This window comes from Periophthalmus magnuspinnatus, chromosome 7 (genome assembly GCF_009829125.3).
Source record: "Periophthalmus magnuspinnatus isolate fPerMag1 chromosome 7, fPerMag1.2.pri, whole genome shotgun sequence".
NCBI lineage: Eukaryota > Metazoa > Chordata > Actinopteri > Gobiiformes > Gobiidae > Periophthalmus > Periophthalmus magnuspinnatus.
The window spans coordinates 26,898,669-26,922,885 of NC_047132.1; the positions used below are offsets into that span (position 1 = coordinate 26,898,669).

Consider the following 24,217-nt stretch of genomic DNA (forward strand, 5'->3'; position numbering starts at 1 on the left):
TCAGTGCAGGCAGAAGAAGAAGCACTGACTGATTCCAGAGGGAGAACCACATAAGAAGCAGAGAGCTTCCTTGAAGCCCTTCTCATCAACAAGAAGCACTCCAATAAGTAAGTCCTGGAACCACCGCACAGCAAGTTACTTTCTTATATGGTTACATTGATTTGCTAAATACTTAAAATACATAAAATTACTCCTTATAAACTTTTGGCGAAAAAATGATTGATGTTGAAGTTTGAACACTAATTTGTTCATTTTTTTGTCATTTTTACATTTGTCATTTGTACTAGATAAAATATTTTTAGTTGCCTGAGCAATTGTACCATTTAGATAATACAATACATGCATTTTACTACTGTATAAAGTTTAGCTTAGTGAAGGGTAAAGGGTAATATATCAGAATTATATCTGTCTTTTGGTCATTATGAATAATCTTTTGGTTAAACTTGGTGATGTTTGGATCATGTTTTAAATTTCTCCTCAAAATAACTTATAATTTCTTTGTCTTTAAAGGTCCGAGAAAAGAGTAAAACAAACATGTCTGCTAAAGGTCTTTCCATTGGCATTGACCTGGGCACCACCTACTCCTGCGTGGGTGTCTTCCAGCATGGCAAAGTGGAGATCATCGCCAACGACCAGGGCAATCGCACCACCCCCAGTTATGTTGCCTTCACTGACACAGAGCGGTTAATTGGTGACGCAGCCAAAAACCAGGTGGCCATGAACCCGATTAACACCATCTTTGATGCCAAGAGACTCATAGGGAGAAAATTTGATGACCATATTGTGCAAGCTGACATGAAGCTTTGGCCTTTCAAAGTCATCAGTGACAGTGGCAAGCCCAAAGTAGAAGTGGAGTACAAAGGTGAGACAAAGGCGTTTTATCCAGAAGAAATCTCTTCAATGGTTTTGGTTAAGATGAAGGAAATTGCAGAGGCGTATTTGGGGCAGAGAGTGTCCAATGCAGTCATCACAGTCCCTGCTTATTTCAACGACTCCCAGCGCCAAGCCACAAAAGATGCCGGAGTTATTTCTGGCCTGAATGTGCTGAGAATCATCAATGAACCAACCGCAGCCGCTATTGCATATGGTTTAGACAAGGGGAAAAGAGGGGAGCGAAATGTTCTCATCTTTGATCTGGGTGGTGGCACTTTTGACGTATCCATCCTGACAATTGAAGATGGTATTTTTGAGGTAAAAGCCACAGCCGGTGACACACACTTGGGCGGAGAAGACTTTGACAATCGTATGGTGAAGCACTTTGTTGATGAGTTTAAGAGAAAGCACAAGAAAGACATTAGCCAAAATAAGAGAGCAGTGAGGAGGCTGCGAACGGCATGTGAACGCGCCAAGAGGACCCTATCATCCAGCACCCAAGCAAGCATCGAAATTGACTCTCTATATGAAGGAATTGACTTTTACACCTCAATCACTCGTGCTAGATTTGAAGAACTCAACTCAGACCTCTTCAGGGGAACACTAGACCCAGTTGAGAAAGCTTTACAAGACGCCAAGCTGGACAAGTCCAAGATCAACGACATCGTCCTGGTTGGTGGATCCACGAGAATTCCTAAAATCCAAAAACTACTGCAGGACTTCTTTAATGGAAGGGAGTTGAACAAAAGCATCAACCCAGATGAAGCAGTGGCTTATGGAGCTGCGGTACAGGCTGCTATCCTGATGGGGGACACCTCGGAGAATGTCCAGGACCTCCTTTTGCTAGATGTTGCTCCACTGTCTTTGGGCATTGAAACAGCAGGAGGAGTAATGACCGCATTGATCAAGCGTAACACCACCATCCCCACCAAACAAACCCAAATCTTCTCCACCTACTCCGATAACCAGCCAGGTGTGCTCATCCAGGTGTTTGAAGGTGAAAGGGCCATGACTAAAGACAACAACCTCCTCGGCAAGTTTGACCTGACGGGGATCCCACCAGCCCCAAGAGGAGTCCCGCAGATTGAAGTAACATTCGACATTGATGCGAATGGCATCCTCAATGTCTCTGCTGTGGACAAGAGCACAGGGAAGGAGAACAAAATCACAATCACCAATGACAAAGGCAGGCTGAGCAAAGAGGAGATCGAGCAAATGGTGCAAGACGCTGAGAAATACAAGGCAGAGGATGAGACGCAGAGGGACAAAATCGCGGCTAAAAACACTCTTGAGTCCTACGCATATCAGATGAAGAACAGCGTGGAGGATGAGAACCTTAAAGGGAAGATCAGTGAAGAGGACAAGAAAATAGTTATTGACAAGTGCAACCAGACAATCTCATGGCTGGAGAACAATCAGCTGGCAGAGAAGGAGGAGTATGAGCATCAGCAGAAAGAACTGGAGAAAGTGTGTAAGCCCATTGTGACCAAGCTGTACCAGGGAACAGGGGCCCCAGGCGGCTGTGGCTCTCAGGCCACAGGCAGCGCTCAGGGTCCCACTATTGAGGAAGTGGACTAAAATACATGTTTTTTTTACAGATAAATATTATATATACTTGTTCTAATACTTGTTCTAAAATAGTAATATTGTCATAATAAAGTAAACATAAATACAACCTTCTTTGTTTTTTCTTGAAATTTTTGTGTACATTTTATTTAAATGTGAGTCGTTGTTTTTTTATTGAATTTAAGTTAAATATACTTGATAATTTTTTTTCTAAGCATGTGACATGAAAAAAAGCAACCCTCTCTGAGTTGAATTGCTGATTTGCGCAGCTGATTTGCGCAGCTGGCAGTTGACAGCAAAAGTAAAGGTTTGTTCCCAGAGTGAACACAGGGGGCAGACCTGAGCTGCTGCCACGCAACACAAGTACAACTAAAGATACTTGGAGGCTCTTTAACCCCGCTCTTGTGGCTCTTTGAGCTGAGATTGACTTAAAGTGAGGAGATCAATTTAAAATACTGCCCCCTTAAATAAAAAAAAAAATAAAAAATACAGATCCATATTATTGTACCACGCACATGGTCAAAGAGGATCTGAAGCTGTTTTTTGATCATTTGGTGCAGTAACACCCAACGGGACCAAAAGGATATAAAATTATACAGCAATATTTCCAACTTTGTTAGAATATTAATTATTCAGTATTTTCTTACAACTTTGACAATAGTGTTAATTACTCATTTGTATTGCATGTATTGCATTTTTATATTGTTGTTGTTTCAAAAAATATCCAGTAGGTGGAGATATATCTCTGGTTAACGCACTGTTAAATTATGGCGGCCTCTAGAGCAACCTGTTGGATCAGAAAACTAATCTTAGCTACCAAGGAATGAGAAAATTGAATAATAACTGCGTAAATCTCATATAGTATGACACAGGTGTGGCCGCTGCGCACAGTGCGCACCGTGGTGGATTAAAATGGACCGTCACTGTCGTTCAGTTGACAAGGTCTTCCTCATAATTAGGTCTGTGATAGGTTCAGGAACAATGATACTGTCTCTACAGCTACAGACGAGGCTCGAGCTCTCCTCTCCGTCGCGCACAAAAATAGATGCTGTTACTTTTGTCTAGCGCTTGTGATGATGAGGAGCAGAGGGAGTGGCTCGCACGCCTCCAGCACCAGTACCGCGCAATACTGACACTATAAAGGGTTAACACTGGAGCTGTTGTCAAGTGCACAGCGAGATCCAGCGGCTGTTGTGTCGCGAGGAGAGGACACTTGTGGAGCAACTGTCACACGAGCCGTATCTGGCACGAGGACTTAGAGACATGGTTCTGCGCGCGAGTTGATGGAAAAAGTTAGAGTGGATGTCAGAGGGTTTAGATCAGACGAGTGGCGGTGTTTGGAGGTGTGACGTGCGACTCAGACTCCAATTTATGAGATGACACCTGATGATACAAGTGAGTGTGATCTCTGCTCCTTTAAAGTACGCGATAATTGTGCTTGTTAACTTAAAAACCCATAGGCTATTCCAGAGTTTGATTAATAATATTGAATGGCTTTCACTTTGCTTTTCCTCAGATAAAACCAATAGTTAACAAAATATGGAGACAACGGCGCGTGGAGGGTTCGAGCTCTGATCTGGACACCCCCACGTGGACAAAACTGAGACGCGTGGACATTGTGGGGTCACCTCTGTACTAACTCTTGTCCCTGGTCCAAATCCTGGTCCAGATGATCAGCTCAGTGTGCGTGTCTTCTTACCGCGGCCGCAAGTCCGGCAACAAACCTCCATCAAAGTCATGTCTGAAGGAGGAGATGAACCGCGGAGAGGACTCGGATAAAATCATCATCAACGTGGGTGGCACGCGGCACGAGACGTACAAGAGCACGCTCAGGACGCTGCCCGGCACGCGGCTGGCCTGGCTCGCTGACCCTGACCCGGCCAGCACTGACTCGGACCCTGCGCCACCGCCACCTACTAACTCCGAGTTCTTTTTTGACAGACATCCGGGCATTTTTGCATACGTCTTAAACTATTACCGCACCGGAAAGCTGCACTGTCCCGCAGATGTGTGCGGTCCACTGTTTGAGGAAGAACTTGCATTTTGGGGCATCGACGAGACGGACGTGGAGCCATGCTGCTGGATGACGTACCGCCAGCACCGTGACGCAGAGGAGGCGCTGGAGATGTTCGAACCCCCAGATCCTGAGGATTCTGAAGAGGACCGGGATGGCCCCCGGAGGTTTGGCATAGAGGACTGTCCAGACCGCTCCAGGGGCTGTGGGCGGCACTGCTGTCACAGCTGGCAGCGTAAAATGTGGGCCCTGTTTGATGACCCCTACACATCCAGGGCTGCAAGGGTGAGTCTACATCACAAAGCACTACACCTTTGCAAACAGGTGCATCAGGGTTTGGCCTATCAGAGAGCATTAGGTGTTTCACATCAGCTTGCTCTACCCAAACTGTCAGGTCCTAATGCTTGAGCCCATAGAACAGCCCTCAAAAGATCATAAGGCAATCCAGCATTTAGACTACCTAAGAAAATCAATTTACGGAAATTCAAAATCCATTTGAATCTATTTCCCCTGTCGTTATGGCGACTAGCAGCATCCCACACAAATACATTTTATTATTGATATATTGGCATGAGTACATTTAGCCCTTGTCAACTGTTTCTTTAATGGGCTCTAAATGGATATGACTACTGAACTACATATTATAGTTAAAGCTCTATATATCGGTAATAGTGTCATGAAAAATGTATGTATGAGGACATTTCTCATGGTCGTTTAACTTCGGGACCAAAAGAAATATGCAGGAAAAATGCACTGCCACATCTGCAAAGCTGGTGACTGAGGCATTTTTGTAGTTATTGTCAAAGTTATGTTGAAAACATTAGTAATCTGATTCTACTCCACTGTTGTGGTTTCTATAGATGCATTCTTCAGCTTGGGTTTAAATGTGCAGCAGACAAATGTGAAAAAGCTGTTTCACAATGAAATTACAATGGACAAGTGCACCCACACATAATGTCCAGCGTTAGCTCTCAAAGGCCCTTAAAACACTGCAGCCATCAGTAACAGTAAAAGGTTTGGCTTTGGAGCTGAAGTATGAAGTCAACACACCAGTAGGAACAATGTTCCACAACTAGACGTATTTATCTTATATTATCTTATATTTATTGTATATTATCTTACTCAAATACAGGTGTTTTAAAATATTTAAGCATTAAAATATTTTGAACAATATACAACAACTCTGCCTAGTGTCACATATTACTTTCCAATTCATAAAGACAGATAAGTTATTAGACGCCATAATGGGGAACATTTCAGGCAAAGCAATAGAATCTCCATGGAGACAAGCAGGTGGCAGACCTTCCACCAGTGACTAACTGAAAATCTGTTGGCTAATGCTAGCTAGTGTGTTGTAGTTCCTCCTAAACCACACCACGCTTTTTCTGGTCAGGTTGTGTTAAATTAAGCTCAGATTAAAGTCTAACAAGCCTCAGACAGAGTAGTGCCTCCGTTAGCATCATAGCTCCAGGGAATGTTGACGACATCAGCTGAAAAGTATCAATGTTGCATCTTTAATCACTATGTGGTATGTGATGTTATAATGTTGTTACTTCATCAAAAACATACCTTGAGTTGTGTTTTGTTTCGTTCGCACATGTTCGAGTAATCCTGCATTATTAGTCTGTCTAACCTCAAAATGCTCTGTTCTACCTTGTGATGTCATGAAGCGGTATTTTTCAAGTTAACAGCTCCTTTAACCTTTTGTTCAGTAGATCTTGGCAATTCCAGGCCTGAAATTATCCAAATGATTCTACTGAAGGTCTGTGGAGTTTAGCAATACTCTGCTGCACTTCCTGTATTACCACGTGACATCACAAGGTGGAACAGAGAGTTTTCTGTGTAATATGGGCCCTTTAAACTTCATTTGCCCTCACTAAGTTTAGGGGTCATAATCTGCAGCGTCTGTAATGGCTGTACAATAAAAGCAGTTATATGGGAGAGAGGAGCAGTCTGAAAGAGCTGGTATCAGGTATCACTGAGCGCTGTGCAGAGGGCTTCAGGCATTCATTAGTGCAAAAGAAAAAACACATTTAGTTGATAAAGACTGGAGAGGAGAGTTGCTCTGGTTTCTGTTTGTCCGTGAATGTAGCTGAGCACTCTATACAAAGACGCTCCGGTGCTGATGTAGAAAGTGTTTATTTAAGCTGCTCGTCCAGGTGGTAGAGCAGCTGACATCTCTGAGTCACAGCTGCCACCAAAGATCTGCTCTAGCTGTCGGCCATATTGGTACTGGATCCAAACTTTGTGTGGAAATAGCAAAGATGACAATAAACAGGCTGTAGAGGTTGCAGTCTAGTGACGGTGGGTGCCATGATAACTCTTGATAATGAAAGTTTGATCTACTGTTATTGATTCTTTCAGTTTCAACCATATTATAATGCTGTTACCTTCTCAAAAACATACCCAGAGTTGTGTTTTGTTTCATTCACACATGTTTAAGTAATCCTCCAAAGCTCAAATTGCTCTGTTTCAGCTACCGTTCACCTTTAGTTCAGTAAATATTGGCAATTCCAGGGCTGAAATTGATTGTAGTGAAGATATATGGAGTTTAAAAGCACAGTGGAGCACTTCCTGTATCACCACGTGACATCACAAGGTGGAACAGAGTGTCTCCTGTGTTAAACATGTGTGAATGAAACAAAACGCAACTCTAGGTGCGTTTTTGATGAAGAAACATTGTAACAGATCAGAAAATAGCATAAAATGGGCTCTTTACAGATAAAATAAACAAATAAGACCCCTCCTATAGTTTCCTTAGTAAAATGTAGTATTTGTTGATAAATGTTGGGTTTTGGCCTCTCCTCCTGCTGCTGCTCCACCTCTGGACCCCACTCTTGTCTATTTGTTGTGGCAGACCCAGCGCTGCAGTAGATAACGCCCCTCCATTGTCTCCTAATGCAGGATTTCATTAATTTGTGAGCCCCCTGTAATTAATCACTGCTGTGGTAATGGGCTTCAACCTGTTATCAGCCACAGCCAATTAAAACCTCTGTCTCCCCCGCAGACGAGCAGGCTCTACCTCTGCGAATCACTGTGGCGTTTGTTGTTATAGGATCACGAGGAAGTGGAGGTGTGAGAATTTCGGAACTATTTTTATTCAAACTTAATTTTCCCAGAATGTATTATGCTTAAAGGGCAGTATTTTCTGATCTGTTATAATACTGTTTCCTCATCAAAAACATACCTGGAGTTGTGTTTTGTTTCATTCACACATGTTTAATGCACAATACCTACATATTTACGCTGAGTTTTTTTTCTCAAAACACTCTGTTCCACCTTGTGATGTCATGTGGTAATACAGGAACTCCTCGGCTGTGTTTTAAACTCCTTCACCAGAGCCATTTGGATGATTTCAGCCCAGGAATTACCCATTTCTACTGAACAAAAGGTAAAAGGTAGCTGTTAACCCTTTAAGGACTGAGCACACTATAGACCAGTCTCGCTCGCCTAGACTTTTATTCTTTATTAGCCATAAAAGTCATGTTAAAGGAAGTATCAGAATGTACTGCAACTACGAGGTAATGTAGCTAACTCAATTTTACATATCCATCTGTATTTTTTCTTTGACGCATTTAATAAGTGAATGGAAAAATCCCCAAGGCACCTGCCCTCTCATTCGTCATCTTTGAGGGACAACCGAGGCAAATTATCGTAATGACAGTAAAATATTTAAAGAGCCCCATGCCTCTGCTTTGAGATGCCATTTGAATTTACATGATAGTACAATTAGTTGTGGAGTTATGGTAATGGAAAGTCCACAACTGCGCTCTATCGGTGACAATAGCATCCGCCTCTATAGGGTTAATTTTCTCTTCATGACATCACAAGGTGAAACAGAGCATCTGAGCTTTGCAGATGCAGAGAGACTAATAATGCAGGATTACTCAAACATATGTGAATGAAACAAAACACAACTCCAGGTCTGTTTTTGATGAGGTAACAACATTCTAATATGGATTAAAGCTCACAAGAGTAAATTTTGTGTAATATTGGATCTGTAATGTGAGACAATCTTTGTGAGACATCTTTATATTAATCCAGGAATTAAAAAAAGATTAAATAAATACTCTCCCTTTTAAAACCATTATGTTTGGCAAGACATATTGTTGGTTTGGAGACATCTGGCAAACTTAAGTCATGGATTTCAGCTTTCTGTTATGAGAAATATAATGAGAACTTTTCACAATTCAAAAGTCATTCTGAAAGCATTGGATATAAGTTTTACCAATCGACATTTTCCTGCGGGCAACACTGTTTTGAGTGATGCTAGTTTGATCTCATTTCCATTCCCATTGTTGATATTTTATACAATTACATTTTGGGGCTTTTTGGCTGTTTAGCTCCACAATAATACAGTATATTTCAAGGAAAACCAAAACTGGATACTTTGGTTACACAATTGCACTTTCATAATCACCTCTGCCTGTTTTTAATGCTTTAAATCAGGGGTGTCGAGCACATTTTGACCGAGGGCCACATTAGTAAAATGGTTGTACTTCTTTAAATTGTTCATTAACTGTTTCTATATTTATTACTTACAAGTTACAAATATTGCATATGCATTTCCATAGATGTAAAAAAATATGGCTGTATAACTGTGTATCTCCTGATAAACTGACATTTTAAGACAGTCATACCTTTTAATTTATCTTGTTGTGGGCCACATAAAATGACATGGAGGGCCACATTTGGCACATGGGCCTTAAGTTTGACACGTATGCTTTAAATGGACTTATATAGTGACTGGTTTTGGTTGGGTTTCCGTATTTTGAACAGTTTGCCCATGAAAAAGAGAGTCTAAGTGCTCTTCTTAGGTCTTACTGTATAAACAAAGATAACTAAAATAAATACAATACATATGACATGATATTAAGGACTGATTGACTGCTGCACTGCCACTACCCCAGATATCCCTTATGCCTCTTTTTGTGTAGTTAAACAAAGGCAGCAGGTGGATGTGAACACAGACCTGACACTTGTGCGTTGGATTGAAACGCGTTTGATTTGTGACGCTTCATCAGGACACTTTGAATCAGGAGTGAATTAGCACAAACTGAGATGTGATCCACTGTGATTGTCTGAGATGTTTGCTCAGAATAGATTGGTGCCTCGCTGCCAGATTGTCTGCATGAAGAGGCCGGGCGCGCAGATGAGGGTTTGCAGATGTTTTAGAGAGACAAAAATCAATGCGTTTGAACAGATTGCACAGGGAAATGTGCATGTTAAATTGTGTAGTAATTTAGTTGTACCAAAATCCCAAATGAACGATATCTATTGTAGCTTAGGTCGGCTTTAGCAATTTAGCAAAAGCGAGAAAAGTGAATAATGAGGTGATTAGAACTGAATGGCATTAGTGATTTTAGGACACAGTATCCGCTAGTTTCCGTGGTCTTTGCTTGTGTGATACGGAAGAAATAATATCTAAACGAATGATGTACTGACATATTTTATTATGACTATTTTTGTAAAATGGTACAACTTTGATGAGCTAATTGAAAAGACATTTATCAATTAACATTTTTACGAACACGCTGTTTCTCAATAGCTCTGATCCAGATCTGGTTCAACTCTTTTAATGTGATGGATTTAAAACAAGTAATTCTCATATTGCTCACCTCAGACTCCACTAATGAAGTCTATAAAGGTGCCCTATCTAACTTTTCTTCCCTTTTTCTTTCCCTGCACCAGAACTGAGACCAGAACTGAGATGGGGGAAAAAGAGCTTTTGGCTGTTTTGCTTCACAAAAACATCTAGTGTTGAAAAACAGAATGTATTTCAAGGACAAGCAAATTTGACACTTTGGTGCCACAATTGCAATTTAATAATCTGATAAAAGAGTCTCAGTGCTAATGATAAATAAAAACTAGTGTTGAAATATGAGACAAATGTTAGAATTAAAACTGTGATCCTGTATCAGAGTGGGTGACAAATGCACTCTACATTGTCATGGACTCCCATCATGCATCGCTGCACTATCTCTCTGAATTAACAACATGAGTCACCTGTTTGATTTTGGCGTTGAAAGACAGGGGCCAGTAATTGGTGCCGTTACTGACTTATTTGCTTTATTTGTGATTCACACATCAATAACACTGGAGATTTTTGAGACTTTCTAAAATGTATCGTTTGAAGAAGTTCGCAGACTGATTTTGTAGTCATGTTTGTTTAATCACAACATTTAACTAAAACTCAAATCTTAATTCATGTTGCTTACCCACTATAGTCTATCATATCATGTGTCAGATTCTAGCAGGTTTTTGTGTCGTAGTTTTTGATTCTATAGTGAGAATGAACTGCCTACAAGTGCCAAATTTGCTCGAGATCTTTTATTTCAAATGTCTGATGTGAAACTATAAATCACTGTTCTTACTTTCACTTTTTTCCACATCAGTTCCAATAATTCTGTTCCTAGAATCTATGGAATTTGCACTCAGAGCCGCTGGTGTTACTAACAAGAGAGATGAGGCTCCCAGCTGCTCCCCTGCCTCACCAGCAGATCCACCTCCAGCAGCAGAATGACTGACGATGATTATGTGACATTCAGACATAAAATACATTGTATAAAATGAGTGCATTGGTATTGGAGGATTCGACAGTGTATATAGTCTAGGCAGTCTATACGCACCAGTTCTGTGGACAATGGGCTATTTGTTCAACACATTTTCAAAGTAAATGAATAATCACATTCTTATCATTAGTGGTGGGACATAACCGAGTAAATTTACTTAAGGATACATTTTAGGCTGTACTTTGTTTAAGTAAATTCTGAAGTGAACATATTTTATTTTTACTTCACTACATTTGAGAGAAGTATCTGTACTTTATACTCCACTACAATTTTGAACTGGAATGAAAAGGAAGGAAGGTTTATTTTGATCAAGTTCAAGCAGAGATATATGAATAAAAACAGCTAGGGAAAAAATATAGATTCGGTTTAAGTCTATCAGCTGGACAAATCCTACGACAATTTGTCCAGTTGACAGATTTAAACTTCGTCTTTTACTATGGATCAGGCCTGGACGACTGAGGGATTACACAAATCTATATTAAATCACTATATTTGAAGCTTTATTAAATCTTGAAGTCTATGCAAAATACTTTCACTTTTTACTCAAAGTACATTAATGGGTATTTCAGTACTTTTTAATACTTTTTCTTTTACTTAAGCAGATTTTTTCATATGATACTTTTACTTTTACTTTAGTTTTTTATCTCAAAGTGAGTACTCCACCACTACTTATCACAACAAAACTGTCAGGACCAGTTTCCTTATAAAGTTGATGAAATGGAGTAAACCCATGATCTGCTGCTGTGATATTTTTTACACTGTTCTGGAAGCTGCAGTTGTAACGGTTTGAAGGGAGTGTTTGTCGTGGATCAGAATGACCATGGAAATAAATGAATTCTGCAATTGTTTCTACGAGAGACAGAGAGAGATTTATTATGAGATGCACAAATAATGGTGAGGAAAATTAGTCCACATGCTTCTATACCACAACACATAAGAACACAGAATATTTCACCTGTAAAATAATTATTCTATAGTTATATCTTTCTGTATTTATGTAATGTGTTTTTCAGTAATTCAATTTTTTCTTTCAAAATTTTGGTCTGCATAGCAACCTTTGCATCTACCCAGTGTGCAGTGGTCTATGGTGTTCTCTGTAATGAGCATCTATTCCCTGATGTGACAGTGCTACTCAACAGTTGCATAGGAACAGTGTGCTAAGACCAACAATAAAAACATTGATTTACACCTCTACACAATTTGCATATAGAGGGAAAATACCTAATAACTCCTGGACATTATTATTATTATTATTATTATTATTATTATTATTATTATTGTTATTATTATTATTATTATTATTATTATTATTATTATTATTATTATTATTATTATTATTATTATTATTATTATTATTATATTTTATTTTATTTTAATTTAATTTTTTTATTATTACTGGGCATCTCGTCATTTGATGTCATTACTTTTTACCAGCAGTGATACACGAGTGCATGAGAACACAGGCACATGTTTAACCAGCTGGGACATTACAAAAGCACAGCAATTAGACCTCAGTAAACAATAGCACACATGATTAGTGCTCCATGTACAGACGGGCGTTCATCAGACACATGTTTATAACCTGACACCTCAATACAACTAAAGATTATATGCTATACAGATATTGTTGCCTGGTAAATCCAGTATGATATTTCCCAGATTGATATCAGTCTGGTCTCCGCGCCCTCCCCACGTCTCAAAGTGACACATATCAAATAAAGTAGCACATTGAAGATATTTTTTTCCTTTATTTTTCCCGATACGGATCATGTAGGGAGATTCACACTTGACCAGATTCACATCTTCGTAAAGTATTGAAAAAGTGTATATTCTGGATCCATGGCAACAGAGATATACAACCTTACAACCTACTATTATGAGGATGCATTTTATTTAATTTGTGATTAGATTTTGCATGGGTCTCAGAATGAGCACCGTTGCCTTAGCGATTAACAATTTTAAACCAAATTTATATATCTTTTCAATGGGGAAAAGTCCTTGTAGTGTTGTATATAACAGTACCAAATACTAAACCACATAGTAAAATAGATGGAAAGTAAAACCATGTACATTTATTTATAGTCAACAAAGCATTTTTAGTGAACTTTGCATCGTATTGAAGAAATATTCCACCTAAACAAGCTTCAGCCATTGCATTGATGCCCTGTTGAGCACACACTGATGGTATAAATTGTATGTTGTGCCATTATGGGCACCCCCTGTTGGTTATGAACGTCTTCTTTTCGGCTTTATGGTGGCACGTCTTTTCTCAGCTTGATTCAAGGAGGCTGTTCATGGGTGTGATTGGTTTTAAATTGCTCTGTTTTCTCCAAGAACATTGTTACGGTTCTCCTGTGAACCTAAAGCTTTTAAAAGGAGGAAAAAAGAAAAGATGCAACGACTTCAATCACTTCTCCTCTAATTGCACATAAAAGCATTTAATTATCTGTCGAGCGGCGAATGGTGACAGTTAACCCAAGTAAACGCTAGCATTTAAAAAGGCTGTGCTGGCCTATTACATGACTCTCTCTGCTATTTTCAGCTAAAGGTTTCAGTGAGCCTTAGGGTGCTTTTGCCAGAGACTGAACTACAATGAAGGGGTATAGGAATGTGTTTTTCCTTGAATTTGAATTGGGTTTTAATCAGAGTGGCCAAAAGTGGTCATTGAATCAACTTTGAGGTTGTTTAAGTCATAATAGTAGGTTTCTCAGAGGCAGTGAAGAGTCTTGTGTAAAATGTGTCTGCACTGTCAGTCTCTGGATATGTAACACCACCATTAGCGACTGCAGTGTTCTGTTGGCAGTGGTGTTGCTATCTACAAATAAAAGGGAAACTTAACTATTTCATTACTCTTCAGGCTTTTAATGTGTGTTTGTGTGTGTGTGTGTGTGTGTGTGTGTGTGTGTGAGAGAGAGAGAGAGAGAGAGAGAGAGAGAGAGAGATATCACATTTTTAATCTAGTGTTGATATAATTAGCATTTATACAAGATACATTTTGATTAACCCACCTGTTTTCCCCAAACCTCCTTTTGATGGTCAGACAAAAAGATGAAAGAAAAGACAGGAAAATGTAAACTAAATAAATATAAAGATTAAAAAAATAGCAATACTAATGCAAACAATACTACTACTACTACTACTACTACTACTACTACTACTACTACTACTACTACTACTACTACTACTACTACTACTACTACTACTACTACTACTACTACTACTAATAATAATAATAATAATAATAATAATAATAATAATAATAATAATAATTATCATAATAATAATAAATATACAAAATCATGCCTAACAGACAATGGTTTGTCAATCTTTTCTTCTTTTCTGTGTTTTATAGAACTCAGAGCTAATACAAATTTAATACAAACATATTTATTCCTTAAAGCTGAACTCGTGTGTTTTTATAATTATGTTACATTAAACCTTGAACTACACTTTGGAACACAACATCTGCTCAGGCGAGAACCAACACAATAAGAAGCTTCAAACGGGCACTGTGTTTTCTGATGGAGGGTCTGCCATCATCTTGTCTCCATGGAGTTTTTATTGCTTCGTTTTGAAAGTTTCAGACCACAAGAAGGTGACGCCACCAGGCCATTTTACATGTCAGGTCTGTGGAGAGGCGAGATCTCTTATTACTAACTAACTAGTCAATACATGTTTCCAAGGTAGCAAAAAAAATCTGCAGCTGAATACAACTTCAATACCACGCTGTGTAATATATTCTAGGCAAAGCAATAAGAGCTCCATGTTTAACTAAATCATTGTATTTCTCCAAACAAAAGAAACTGTTTATGGGCTTGTTTATTTGTTCACACATCTGCAATATTTTCCCCTGCCTTCTTGACTGTGTCTCCATCTGTCTTCTGCAGGGTGTGGCTTTGGCCTCGCTCTTCTTCATCCTGGTTTCCATCACAACCTTCTGCCTGGAGACTCACGAAGCCTTCATAGAAATCAAGGTCTTCACGGAGCAGGAGGTGCGGGACAACGTGACCACGGAGGTGCAGCACCACGAGGTCACCACCAACCCCGCCCTGACCATAGTGGAGGGTGTGTGCGTGGTGTGGTTCACCTTTGAGTTCCTCGTCCGAATCATCTGCTGCCCTAACAAACTGCTCTTTGTCAAAAACACCCTCAACATAATCGACTTTGTGGCCATTTTGCCATTTTACCTTGAAATGGTGCTCTCAGGGCTGTCCTCCAAGGCAGCTAACGACATTTTGGGTTTCCTCAGAGTTGTCAGATTTGTTCGTATTTTGCGGATTTTCAAACTGACGCGGCACTTTGTTGGGCTACGTGTACTCGGACATACGCTAAGAGCCAGTGTCAATGAGTTTCTGCTTCTCATCATATTTTTGGCTCTTGGTGTGCTCATTTTTGCTACTATGATCTATTACGCAGAACGCATAGGCGCACATCCAAGTGACCCCACCGCATCCTTGCACACGAACTTTAAAAACATCCCCATCAGCTTCTGGTGGGCTGTGGTTACTATGACAACACTGGGTTATGGAGACATGTACCCGGAGACGTGGCTGGGCATGATTGTGGGGTCTCTGTGTGCTGTGGCGGGGGTCCTCACCATCGCCATGCCTGTCCCGGTCATCGTCAACAACTTTGGGATGTACTACTCACTGGCAATGGCCAAACAGAAGCTGCCCAAGAAAAAGAAGAAGCACAACCCCAATCCAGACGCCCCAACGGACTCTGTGTCATTTGGGAAGTCAGACACAAACTCCCACAGAGACAGCACCCAGAGCGACACGTGTCCTCTGGCAGCAGACGAGAGCAGCCGTACCCGTTCAGGTGAGAGACAAGGACATGCAAACACTTTGTTAGACCTAGACAAGTATATCCAATCCAATACACATTCATACACATGGCAATTTCCAAAGTGCTGCACAGATACAGACAAGTAAAGAGAATGAATAGAAACTAAAACTATACATAAAAAGCATTTAAGTATGTAGGTAATAAAAGGTAAAATAAACAATACTTTTTATAAACATGAGCAGTGTAAATTCAATTTCCTCTAACTAAAACAACGTTAGTTTCTGAGCTTAAAACATGTGTTTTTTTTCGTGGCCGATGCCGATACTGATTGTTTAAAATCCCGAGGAACCGATGGCCGATAAGCTCTACCGATATTTTTGATCTGATATGTTGGTTTGGTTTAGATTATTTTCTCCAAACTATGTAATTTACATCTATTACAATCTCACCCACAGCCCTTTTTACCACAAATCTTTAAGAGAGCTGTGTAGTCATGTGTTGTGCAGTTATATTTCTGCACTTAAGTGTTCAAATTAAGCTTTATGTGTATTTATTGTGTCTTAAAACAACCTCACCACCTTTGTTTTTATTTTGTATTTACTAGCAAATCCATATTATATGAAATATGTTGATCTGTCAATGTATGAGACAGAATAGATTCTACTTAACTCCATAACAAAAAATAAATGTTTAAGTCTAATAACAGTCCGTTTGAGAAACACAATCTGTTTTTTAATAATAAATCGAAGAGGGAGAATAGTACGAGGAAATCCATCACCCATTAACACAATTGTCTTTTATTTGACGTTAATCTTGTTTTATTTGAGTGCCGTTGAGTGTGACAGTGACAGAAGTGCTCTGTGTAGGCCTGACAAATGACTCACTCTTAGTCATTTGAACAGTAACACGGCAAGATTCAATTACTCCCCATAACGTCTCCATCAAATTAAATATCGCCACAGAGAAAAGCACATTGGCGACATTACCTGTGCGATTTCGTCTGGACTCTCAGGGGACGCAGTAAAAGCTTTGACATTTTAGTCCCCGTGTGTTTAATCTTTCCCTCAGACTCCAAACAAAATGGCGACGCGAACGTGGTCATTTCGGAGGAGGAGGGGCGCAGCCTGACCCAGCCCCTGTCCCCAAATGAGAAGTGGTCCCTGCGCTACTCAAGAACCCGGGACAAAAGCAAACTGGAGGGCACCTGCTTCCTGCTCACGTCCGAAAACTCCAGTGTGCGCTCTGGTAAGCCACCGCTGCACCACACAGCACCAGGAGGATCTACAGAATTAGCATATATAGTACATTAGGAGGGGGGCATAGAGAACATGTCAAAATATTTTAAATTACATGCCACCACCACAGTACAAATTCTTTAAAAATGTTCTTTCTGTACATATTCTGCTACAACCACTTACCACTGGGAAATATAAATAAACACCTAATTTTCCACTACTCGTAAAGGTGCACTATATAACTTTTTTAGCTGTGGTCAGGCTTCTCCATGGACATATTATTGCTTTGCCTGGAGTGGCATTTTTATCAATCATGTGTTTATTCAATTACAGATGTTTTTATTGCAAAAACACCTTGTTACTGGCTTGCCTCTCCACAGATTTGACCTGTACTGGCAGAAAAAGCAATAATATCTCAGTGAAAACAAGCAAGTGGTGAACCCTCTGTCAGAAAAGTTGCATAGTACATCATTATTAATCAAAATAAACAAAATAAATGAATACAATACAAAAAAATGTACCTCAGCAAGTGTATTTGAACAAAAAGTAGTTCTTCAGAGTTCTTCACCCAGGCACATTAAACTAATCTACCTTAGATCCTGGGATAGTTTCAAAGGGCACTCTTCTACAATTGCTCACTGCCCACTGTTTGGCCCATTGGCATTAAAGGAAAGGTTAAATGCAGCGATCAATTCTCATAACATTTGTATCAGAACTTAGGCGAAATGTAAGAAGACTGCACTAGGAGTCAGAGACGTTACAGCGTTACTCATTACTGTAGTCGTTGTAGGCTGATGGCGTATTTGGTACATCAATAGATAAAATAGCTCATCATGATAACATGATAACGCATTTTGAAGTGTGATTTATTGCTGAAGTAAATGATATTATTGAAACTAATTTATGCCACTGACACATCAACCCTAAAACAGGATTTCCCCCCAAAAAACCTAATCTAAATGCATAATATGGTAAAAAAAAAACCCAAAAACAAACAACACAAATTGCAATAAATAAACAGTAGAATGACGCACTTTACTAGTCTGTTTGTATCTATAATGTGTCATAGAAGTTCAAAATTCCACCCTTTACAGCTCAAACCTTAAAAATAACCCTACTGGTACAAGGAAAAAGTGCCACAAAAAATATTAGTTCCATCTAACAAATATTGAACGATAAGTCAATATAGTGATTCCCATGACAGGCCTAATAGCTAACCCCATACGCTGCTATAGTGTCTGTCTTGTCCACATTAATAACACAGGGCCTATATCTGGGTTTACCCTCCATGTCCAACAGCCCATTCCCAGCTCCTCCTCTCAAACAGAAGCAGAATCAAAGCTCATTAGTCCATCAGTGTTGAAGAAAAACAGTATATAAATGGAGCACTTCTGTTGCTGTGAGGGTGAAGCCATTATGGGGAAATTGTATTTGGACGTGTTCCTCCTAAAAGCCCTGTCATCCCTGAATGTGTTTATAGTTATTGATCGATCAAGGGTAATGGGGCATGTTTCGACTTACAGATGTATAAATGGTCTGTCACATATGTCCAGGATGAAGCGAACAGGTTTATGAGACAAGCTGCAGATACTTTAGATATCAGCTCCTCTCTTGATTTATGTTATAATGGTGTTTCCTCATCAAAAACATACCCGGACTCATGTTTTGTTTCATTTACACATGTTTAACACACAAATACCCACTTTGTGATGTCATGTGGCAATAGAGGAAGTGCTCCACTGTGTTTTTAAACTCCATACACTTTTACTTGAATCATCTGGATAATTTCAGGCCTGGAATTACCCATCTCTACTGAATGAAAGGTAAAAAGTAGCTGCTAAGTTGAAAACTACTGCTTCAGCTTTGGAGAATGAATGAAGACAGACTAAAATTACTCAAATATCTCTCAGTGACACACATTTTTTGATGAAGTAACAACATTACAGTTTAGTTCAGTTTAGTTTCAGTTTAGTTTATTTGTAGTCATTGTCACAAAAGAACAACGAAATTGTGTTTGGAGCATCCCATAAAGTGCAATCCATAAATAATATCAAATCAAATCAAATCAAACTTTATTTATAGAGCACTTTTCATACAAATAAATACCCTTAAACCCCAGTGTAAACATTGACCCAGTGTGGCTTCAGTACAACATGAGACAGTCTTATAGCAGCATGATGGTGTCAGTAAGGTGTACAAAAACAGGGACATACAGACAGGGACTTGAGAATAATGACAAAATGCAACAATGCAACCAGTTCAGTGTTATTGAGAGTTGGATGTGTTTTTTGTCCCTGAGAGGGGGGCAGAGAGGGGCCGAGAGGGGAGAGGGGCAGAGTTCAGGAGCCTCACAGCCTGTGGATACAGATTGTTGGCCAGTCTGGATGTTCTGGTCCGTATGGACCTGTACCTTCTCCCTGAGGGCAGCAGGTGAAAAAGATGGTGCGCAGGGTGATGTTGGTCCTGCAGGATGTTGTGCACTCTTCTCAGACAGCGAGTGGATTACAACATGACTTAAAGCTCAGAAGAGTCAGTTTTGCATAATATAGGATGTTTTTCCCTTTTTTCTGTATCTGTGGGATTAATTTTATCCATTTTTCTTACATAATTCCTTACCTGTAGTTTAGGGCTTATGGTAACCTGGGTCTGCACTTGCTTGTCTTCATGGAATGGTCCACTGTATGGCATTAAAATGATCTGTCACCATGGAAACAAGTAGGTGACAAGTAAATGCATGCATGATATGTGTAATGCCACTACAGTGAAACATTTCAGGCAATAACATCTCCATGGTGACAAGCAGATTACAAGCAGGTACAAATGTGGCACAGTACAACTTTAATATCCACTAAGATGAATTCATATACAGTACATTGATGATTACGTTTTTACACCTGAGATATATATATATATAACCCTATAATTATTTATCTGATGTTGGAGCATGCAGGCACAGTCGCTTGATGTGGCTGAATTAGACATTTTAAATAGTAAGATATCAAATAAAACATCGAGGCACATAAAAGGCACATAAAAACACACTTCCATTACCGATATGTTCTTTTATTGGCTTGGACCAGCGCATCAAACAAGTAAAGAAAACCCATTGTGGGCAAATAACCGAGGGACGAGAGGGCGCCATCTTTTTCGTCCAGCTCACATTTGGTTTGCAGTCAAACAAAGAGCTTATCTGAAAAGAGACAAACACAACAAAGATGAGTGAAGCCAGAGCACCTCAAAACCAATCTTTCTGTGACAGACAGGAGCAGCTAATTGAATCACAGGTCTGCGCCTGGTGGAGTATGTTGATAATAAGATCCCAGTCTATTACAGGCCAATATCACACATGCGTATACCCTTTAACACATGTTGCCTTCAAATACAACATGGCACGAAACCCAGATAGACTTTTTCAGGACAGAATTCAGCCATTTATTCTTGGGTTTATATTTAGCTAGTTGTATTAGGCTTGTCATGATGATTATTATATTGACATAGTTCCCTTAATGCTATTTAGAATTTAACTATCGCACAACTAGCCATCAAAAAGGTTGTGATCAATTGTCTTTCGATGTTAATAGGAGTCCTCAATGAATTCTTAACTGATAGTTGTTCATGTCATTGTGATTGTGAATGTGACTGTTATGTTTGTGAAAGTCAATAAAAACATTTTTAAACAATTTATCAGGCCTGTCACAAAAATTCCTATATCGACTTATCTTTCAATATATGAAAGCTGGAACAATATATTTTGGGCCTCAATACTTGTCATGAGTACTTTTTCTTTGCAAAAGTGGGGATTTTGGTATTTTTATTGTAATAAGATTTGAGCTGTGGACGGGTGAATAAATCCCTTTAATGGCTATTTATTGGTACATCCTGCTATTTATTTGTTGCAGAGCATGTTTTTTAATTAAAATGATTTTGAAATTATACAAGACAATCCCAGCAAACCATTTTTAAATTAAATATCATCTTCTTTCTTTCTTTCTTTCTTTCTTTATCTTTAGTTATACAGGAAGAGCCCAATGTCAACACTCAGACTCTCCTTTTCATGGGTGTCCTGTTCAAATACAGAAAAAAAACCCCCAGATAAAACAAATAAGTACATACGAGAAATATTGACATCTTTATAAAGGTTAAGTAGCGTTAAACAGAGAAGCAGCTTAAATGTGATTCCAAGTCTGAATAAATGGAAATGGTTGTTTCATTAAATGGACGTAAAAATTATGCAATGAGAGTCACACTGTACAAGATGCTGAAAAAGATTCCTACAGTGGAAAAAAACATCTGATGATTTGCTGTGTGCCTCCAAGCGTTTTGTCGAAAAAGTATCTAAGTTCAAGTAATTCAAATTTGACATCAAAATGAAACTTTCCTGATTTTTACTGCCTTAAAACATAAAGAACAGAATTTGTTTTCCTTCACTTACCTTATACATTCTGAGTATCCCAATTATTCACTGTGATAAGTTTGTAAGCACTTTTCACAGCTTTCAGAGGCCAGAGCAGAGAGTTGTTGCTAACAAAAACAGGCTAACCATGTAATGTGTTCATTGGTCAAAAACCCGCAGGTGTACGACTGTGTGAACCACACCTGTAAAAAGTGTTTATTTGGTCTCTTCTGGACATGTGAAGGGGATGTTTTTTATGATGTTGTGTTGAAAAGGAAGCATAGTGGATGTGGATCCAGCAGCACATCCTTCTGGGAGACGTTTAGACAGATGCCTTTAGGAAGTCCCCATTAACAACATGAATGGACACTGGACAAACAGGTTTAATAGAGAGTAGAGCTGTGGGACTAAAACTATATACAGCTATGCTTTCAAGGAATGGAACTTAACTTTAGTTTTTGTGGATAAATTAATTTAATAAACTTAAAACACTATGAAACTTTATAGCCAAACAGTATAATATATAGGAGCCCAGTGCATGGAGGGACATGTGCATTTTTCATTTGACAACATGTAGTGTGGGCCCAGACTTTGGTCCTACACACCTGTATAATTAGTAGATTAGTGGCACTTTTACACTTTCCCTAAAACCAAGTATTTCAGTAGAGTATTCCTTTTGAGTATTTGACAATATCCAGTGCCAATACCAATACCAGGGGTTGTAATACAGTAGTAAATCTCATTCATTTGATTTTCTTAATTCACTTTTTTCACTTTAAAATACTTATTTGATGGGCTGTTTTAAATTTCTACCAAAATCACTATAGTATACTGCAAATATTAGAAGTACCATTATTATTTACTACATGCATTACCTTGTTTCTGCAATAAAAGGTGCTTTCACTCTTTTCTTGGTGCTGTAGACTTGGATTGGTCCTGTTTTAGTTTTGGTGAAGTCCCGATCTACTTTAGTCTCAGTTTTGATGATGTGTGTATGTGCAAGTGTGAGTAGATACAAAGAAAACAGTATTTCTTTTCTGCTTGCCTGATGTATTGCATATTCTTCATGCGTGTCTCCATAGATAGCTGTAAGGATATCCTCGGAGCAGGCAGTAACTACTCCCAGTCTGAGATGACCACTCTCACCTGATCGTGCGCAGAAGAAGACCCCTCAGAGTGGTACTGTCTAAAAGTGCTCTGTAAACCTGGTTCTCTGAGTCTACTGTAGACCCGTGTCATTCAGGACTTGTGTCGAGACAATAAAAGGCAATCATTTACATAGCAGATTTGTATGTATACTCAACTATATGTTATACATGATTTGGCATGTGTTGCATGACTGACCACTGTATGTACTTTCTCCATTCTAACCAATGTTACCGTGTCTTGAAATTAATCTCTTAAAATGACAAACTGATTTATTGATTTTTTGGTTGACATTTTCATTACTGCCTTATTTTTCTGAATGTCTTTTATAAAATGACATCTTTGTTCTTATATATTTGTACTGCCATTATTACTGTGAACAGGTTTCAATTGTCTACGATGGGTCAAGAGGTAGCACCCAAAAATAGCTATGTTTTTAATACATGTACAATAATGAAAACAAGAGGAGGATACGTGAGCGCTTACAGCAGTATTGTCAGTTACTGTGTGTTGAGTTGGAGTCGGGACCACTTGTTTTGTATATTTCTATGACCTTTAGTAACACTGCGCAGTCACATGTGCCTCATGTTGAGTAATGAAGTTGTGTAAAGTCATGTGATTAGAGCTGTTCCTGTGGAGGCTGGAGAAAATAAAATGGTTTATTTTATGTGTATAGATTAAGGTTCAAATATTAGGCCTGCAAAATTGACAAAATATTACAATAAGGTTATTTTATTGTGTACTTTTTATATAATATGTTCAATTGGATATGTCTTCATATCAAAACATGGGCCAAAACAAGCCTTTAAACTAAGGGTGAGTTCATTCTTGGGCACTCACAATAATAATGATAATATTAAGACCAAACTGAGACTAAATCTGGACTATGAGTTGACTAGACCGGGACTGAACCAGGACTAGAACAGAACTCAACTGGGCTCAAAGCAAAGCCGGACCAAACCAGGATAAGTGAACGCACCCTTTAATTTACCTGACACGTTTGTAGATTTTGCAACAACAACACAAATGTGAGACATTGTGTGACCATATAATATCGTAATGTTTACCATAGTGGCCTTATGTTGAATTACACATTTAGTTTATTTCAGTACCGACCTGTGGGGTTGGTGATATTAGTGAGCATAGCTATGTAGCACGATGTAACGTCTCTTTCCTTTCTTTCATATTGTACTAACATGCTTATGCCCATAGCCCTTAACCATTGATGACAGATGATTATTTTGATAAGCAACCCTCTCAGTCTCATTTCCTGCTTCCTCCCTGGTGTATAGATGGTATATGGACAGTGGCGTCAGGTTTCTGCTCTATGGATTTGTGAACAGTGCGGGAGACTGGGATCCTATGCAGAAACAAATAAAATCTACTTGTGTTTTAAGTCTGTTTTTTATGTGTTATATTTATTTACCAACACAGTACAGTACACATTGTGATTGTGATTGGCTACGGTGCCACTTATAGCACTCGAGAAATCTTATATATGTATCAGTATCACCAATTGCCAGATACACAAATACTGTAGGGCATCTGAAGTGAAATATTTGTCTGTTTAAATATGCAAATCCCATAGATAGTCCCAATCCCATGTGTCTTCCTGTTTATCTTAGTGCTA

At 39.0% G+C, this 24,217-nt stretch overlaps 2 protein-coding genes across 2 annotated transcripts; both read left to right on the forward strand.

Moving 5' to 3' along the window:
- Nucleotides 1-5: 5 nt before the first annotated feature.
- Nucleotides 6-2,542, forward strand: hspa1b (heat shock protein family A (Hsp70) member 1B). The gene is made up of 2 exons (XM_033969037.2): nt 6-107; nt 511-2,542. The coding sequence occupies exon 2, from the start codon at nt 535-537 to the stop codon at nt 2,449-2,451; it is 1,917 nt and encodes a 638-aa protein (XP_033824928.1). The 5' UTR covers nt 6-107; nt 511-534; the 3' UTR covers nt 2,452-2,542.
- Nucleotides 2,543-3,451: 909 nt separating this feature from the next.
- Nucleotides 3,452-23,982, forward strand: kcnc4 (potassium voltage-gated channel, Shaw-related subfamily, member 4). The gene is made up of 5 exons (XM_033969537.2): nt 3,452-3,834; nt 3,956-4,738; nt 14,913-15,846; nt 16,882-17,058; nt 22,524-23,982. Exons 2-5 carry the CDS (start codon nt 4,109-4,111, stop codon nt 22,589-22,591), a joined length of 1,809 nt encoding a protein of 602 aa, XP_033825428.1. The 5' UTR covers nt 3,452-3,834; nt 3,956-4,108; the 3' UTR covers nt 22,592-23,982.
- The last annotated feature ends 235 nt before the right edge of the window (nt 23,983-24,217 follow it).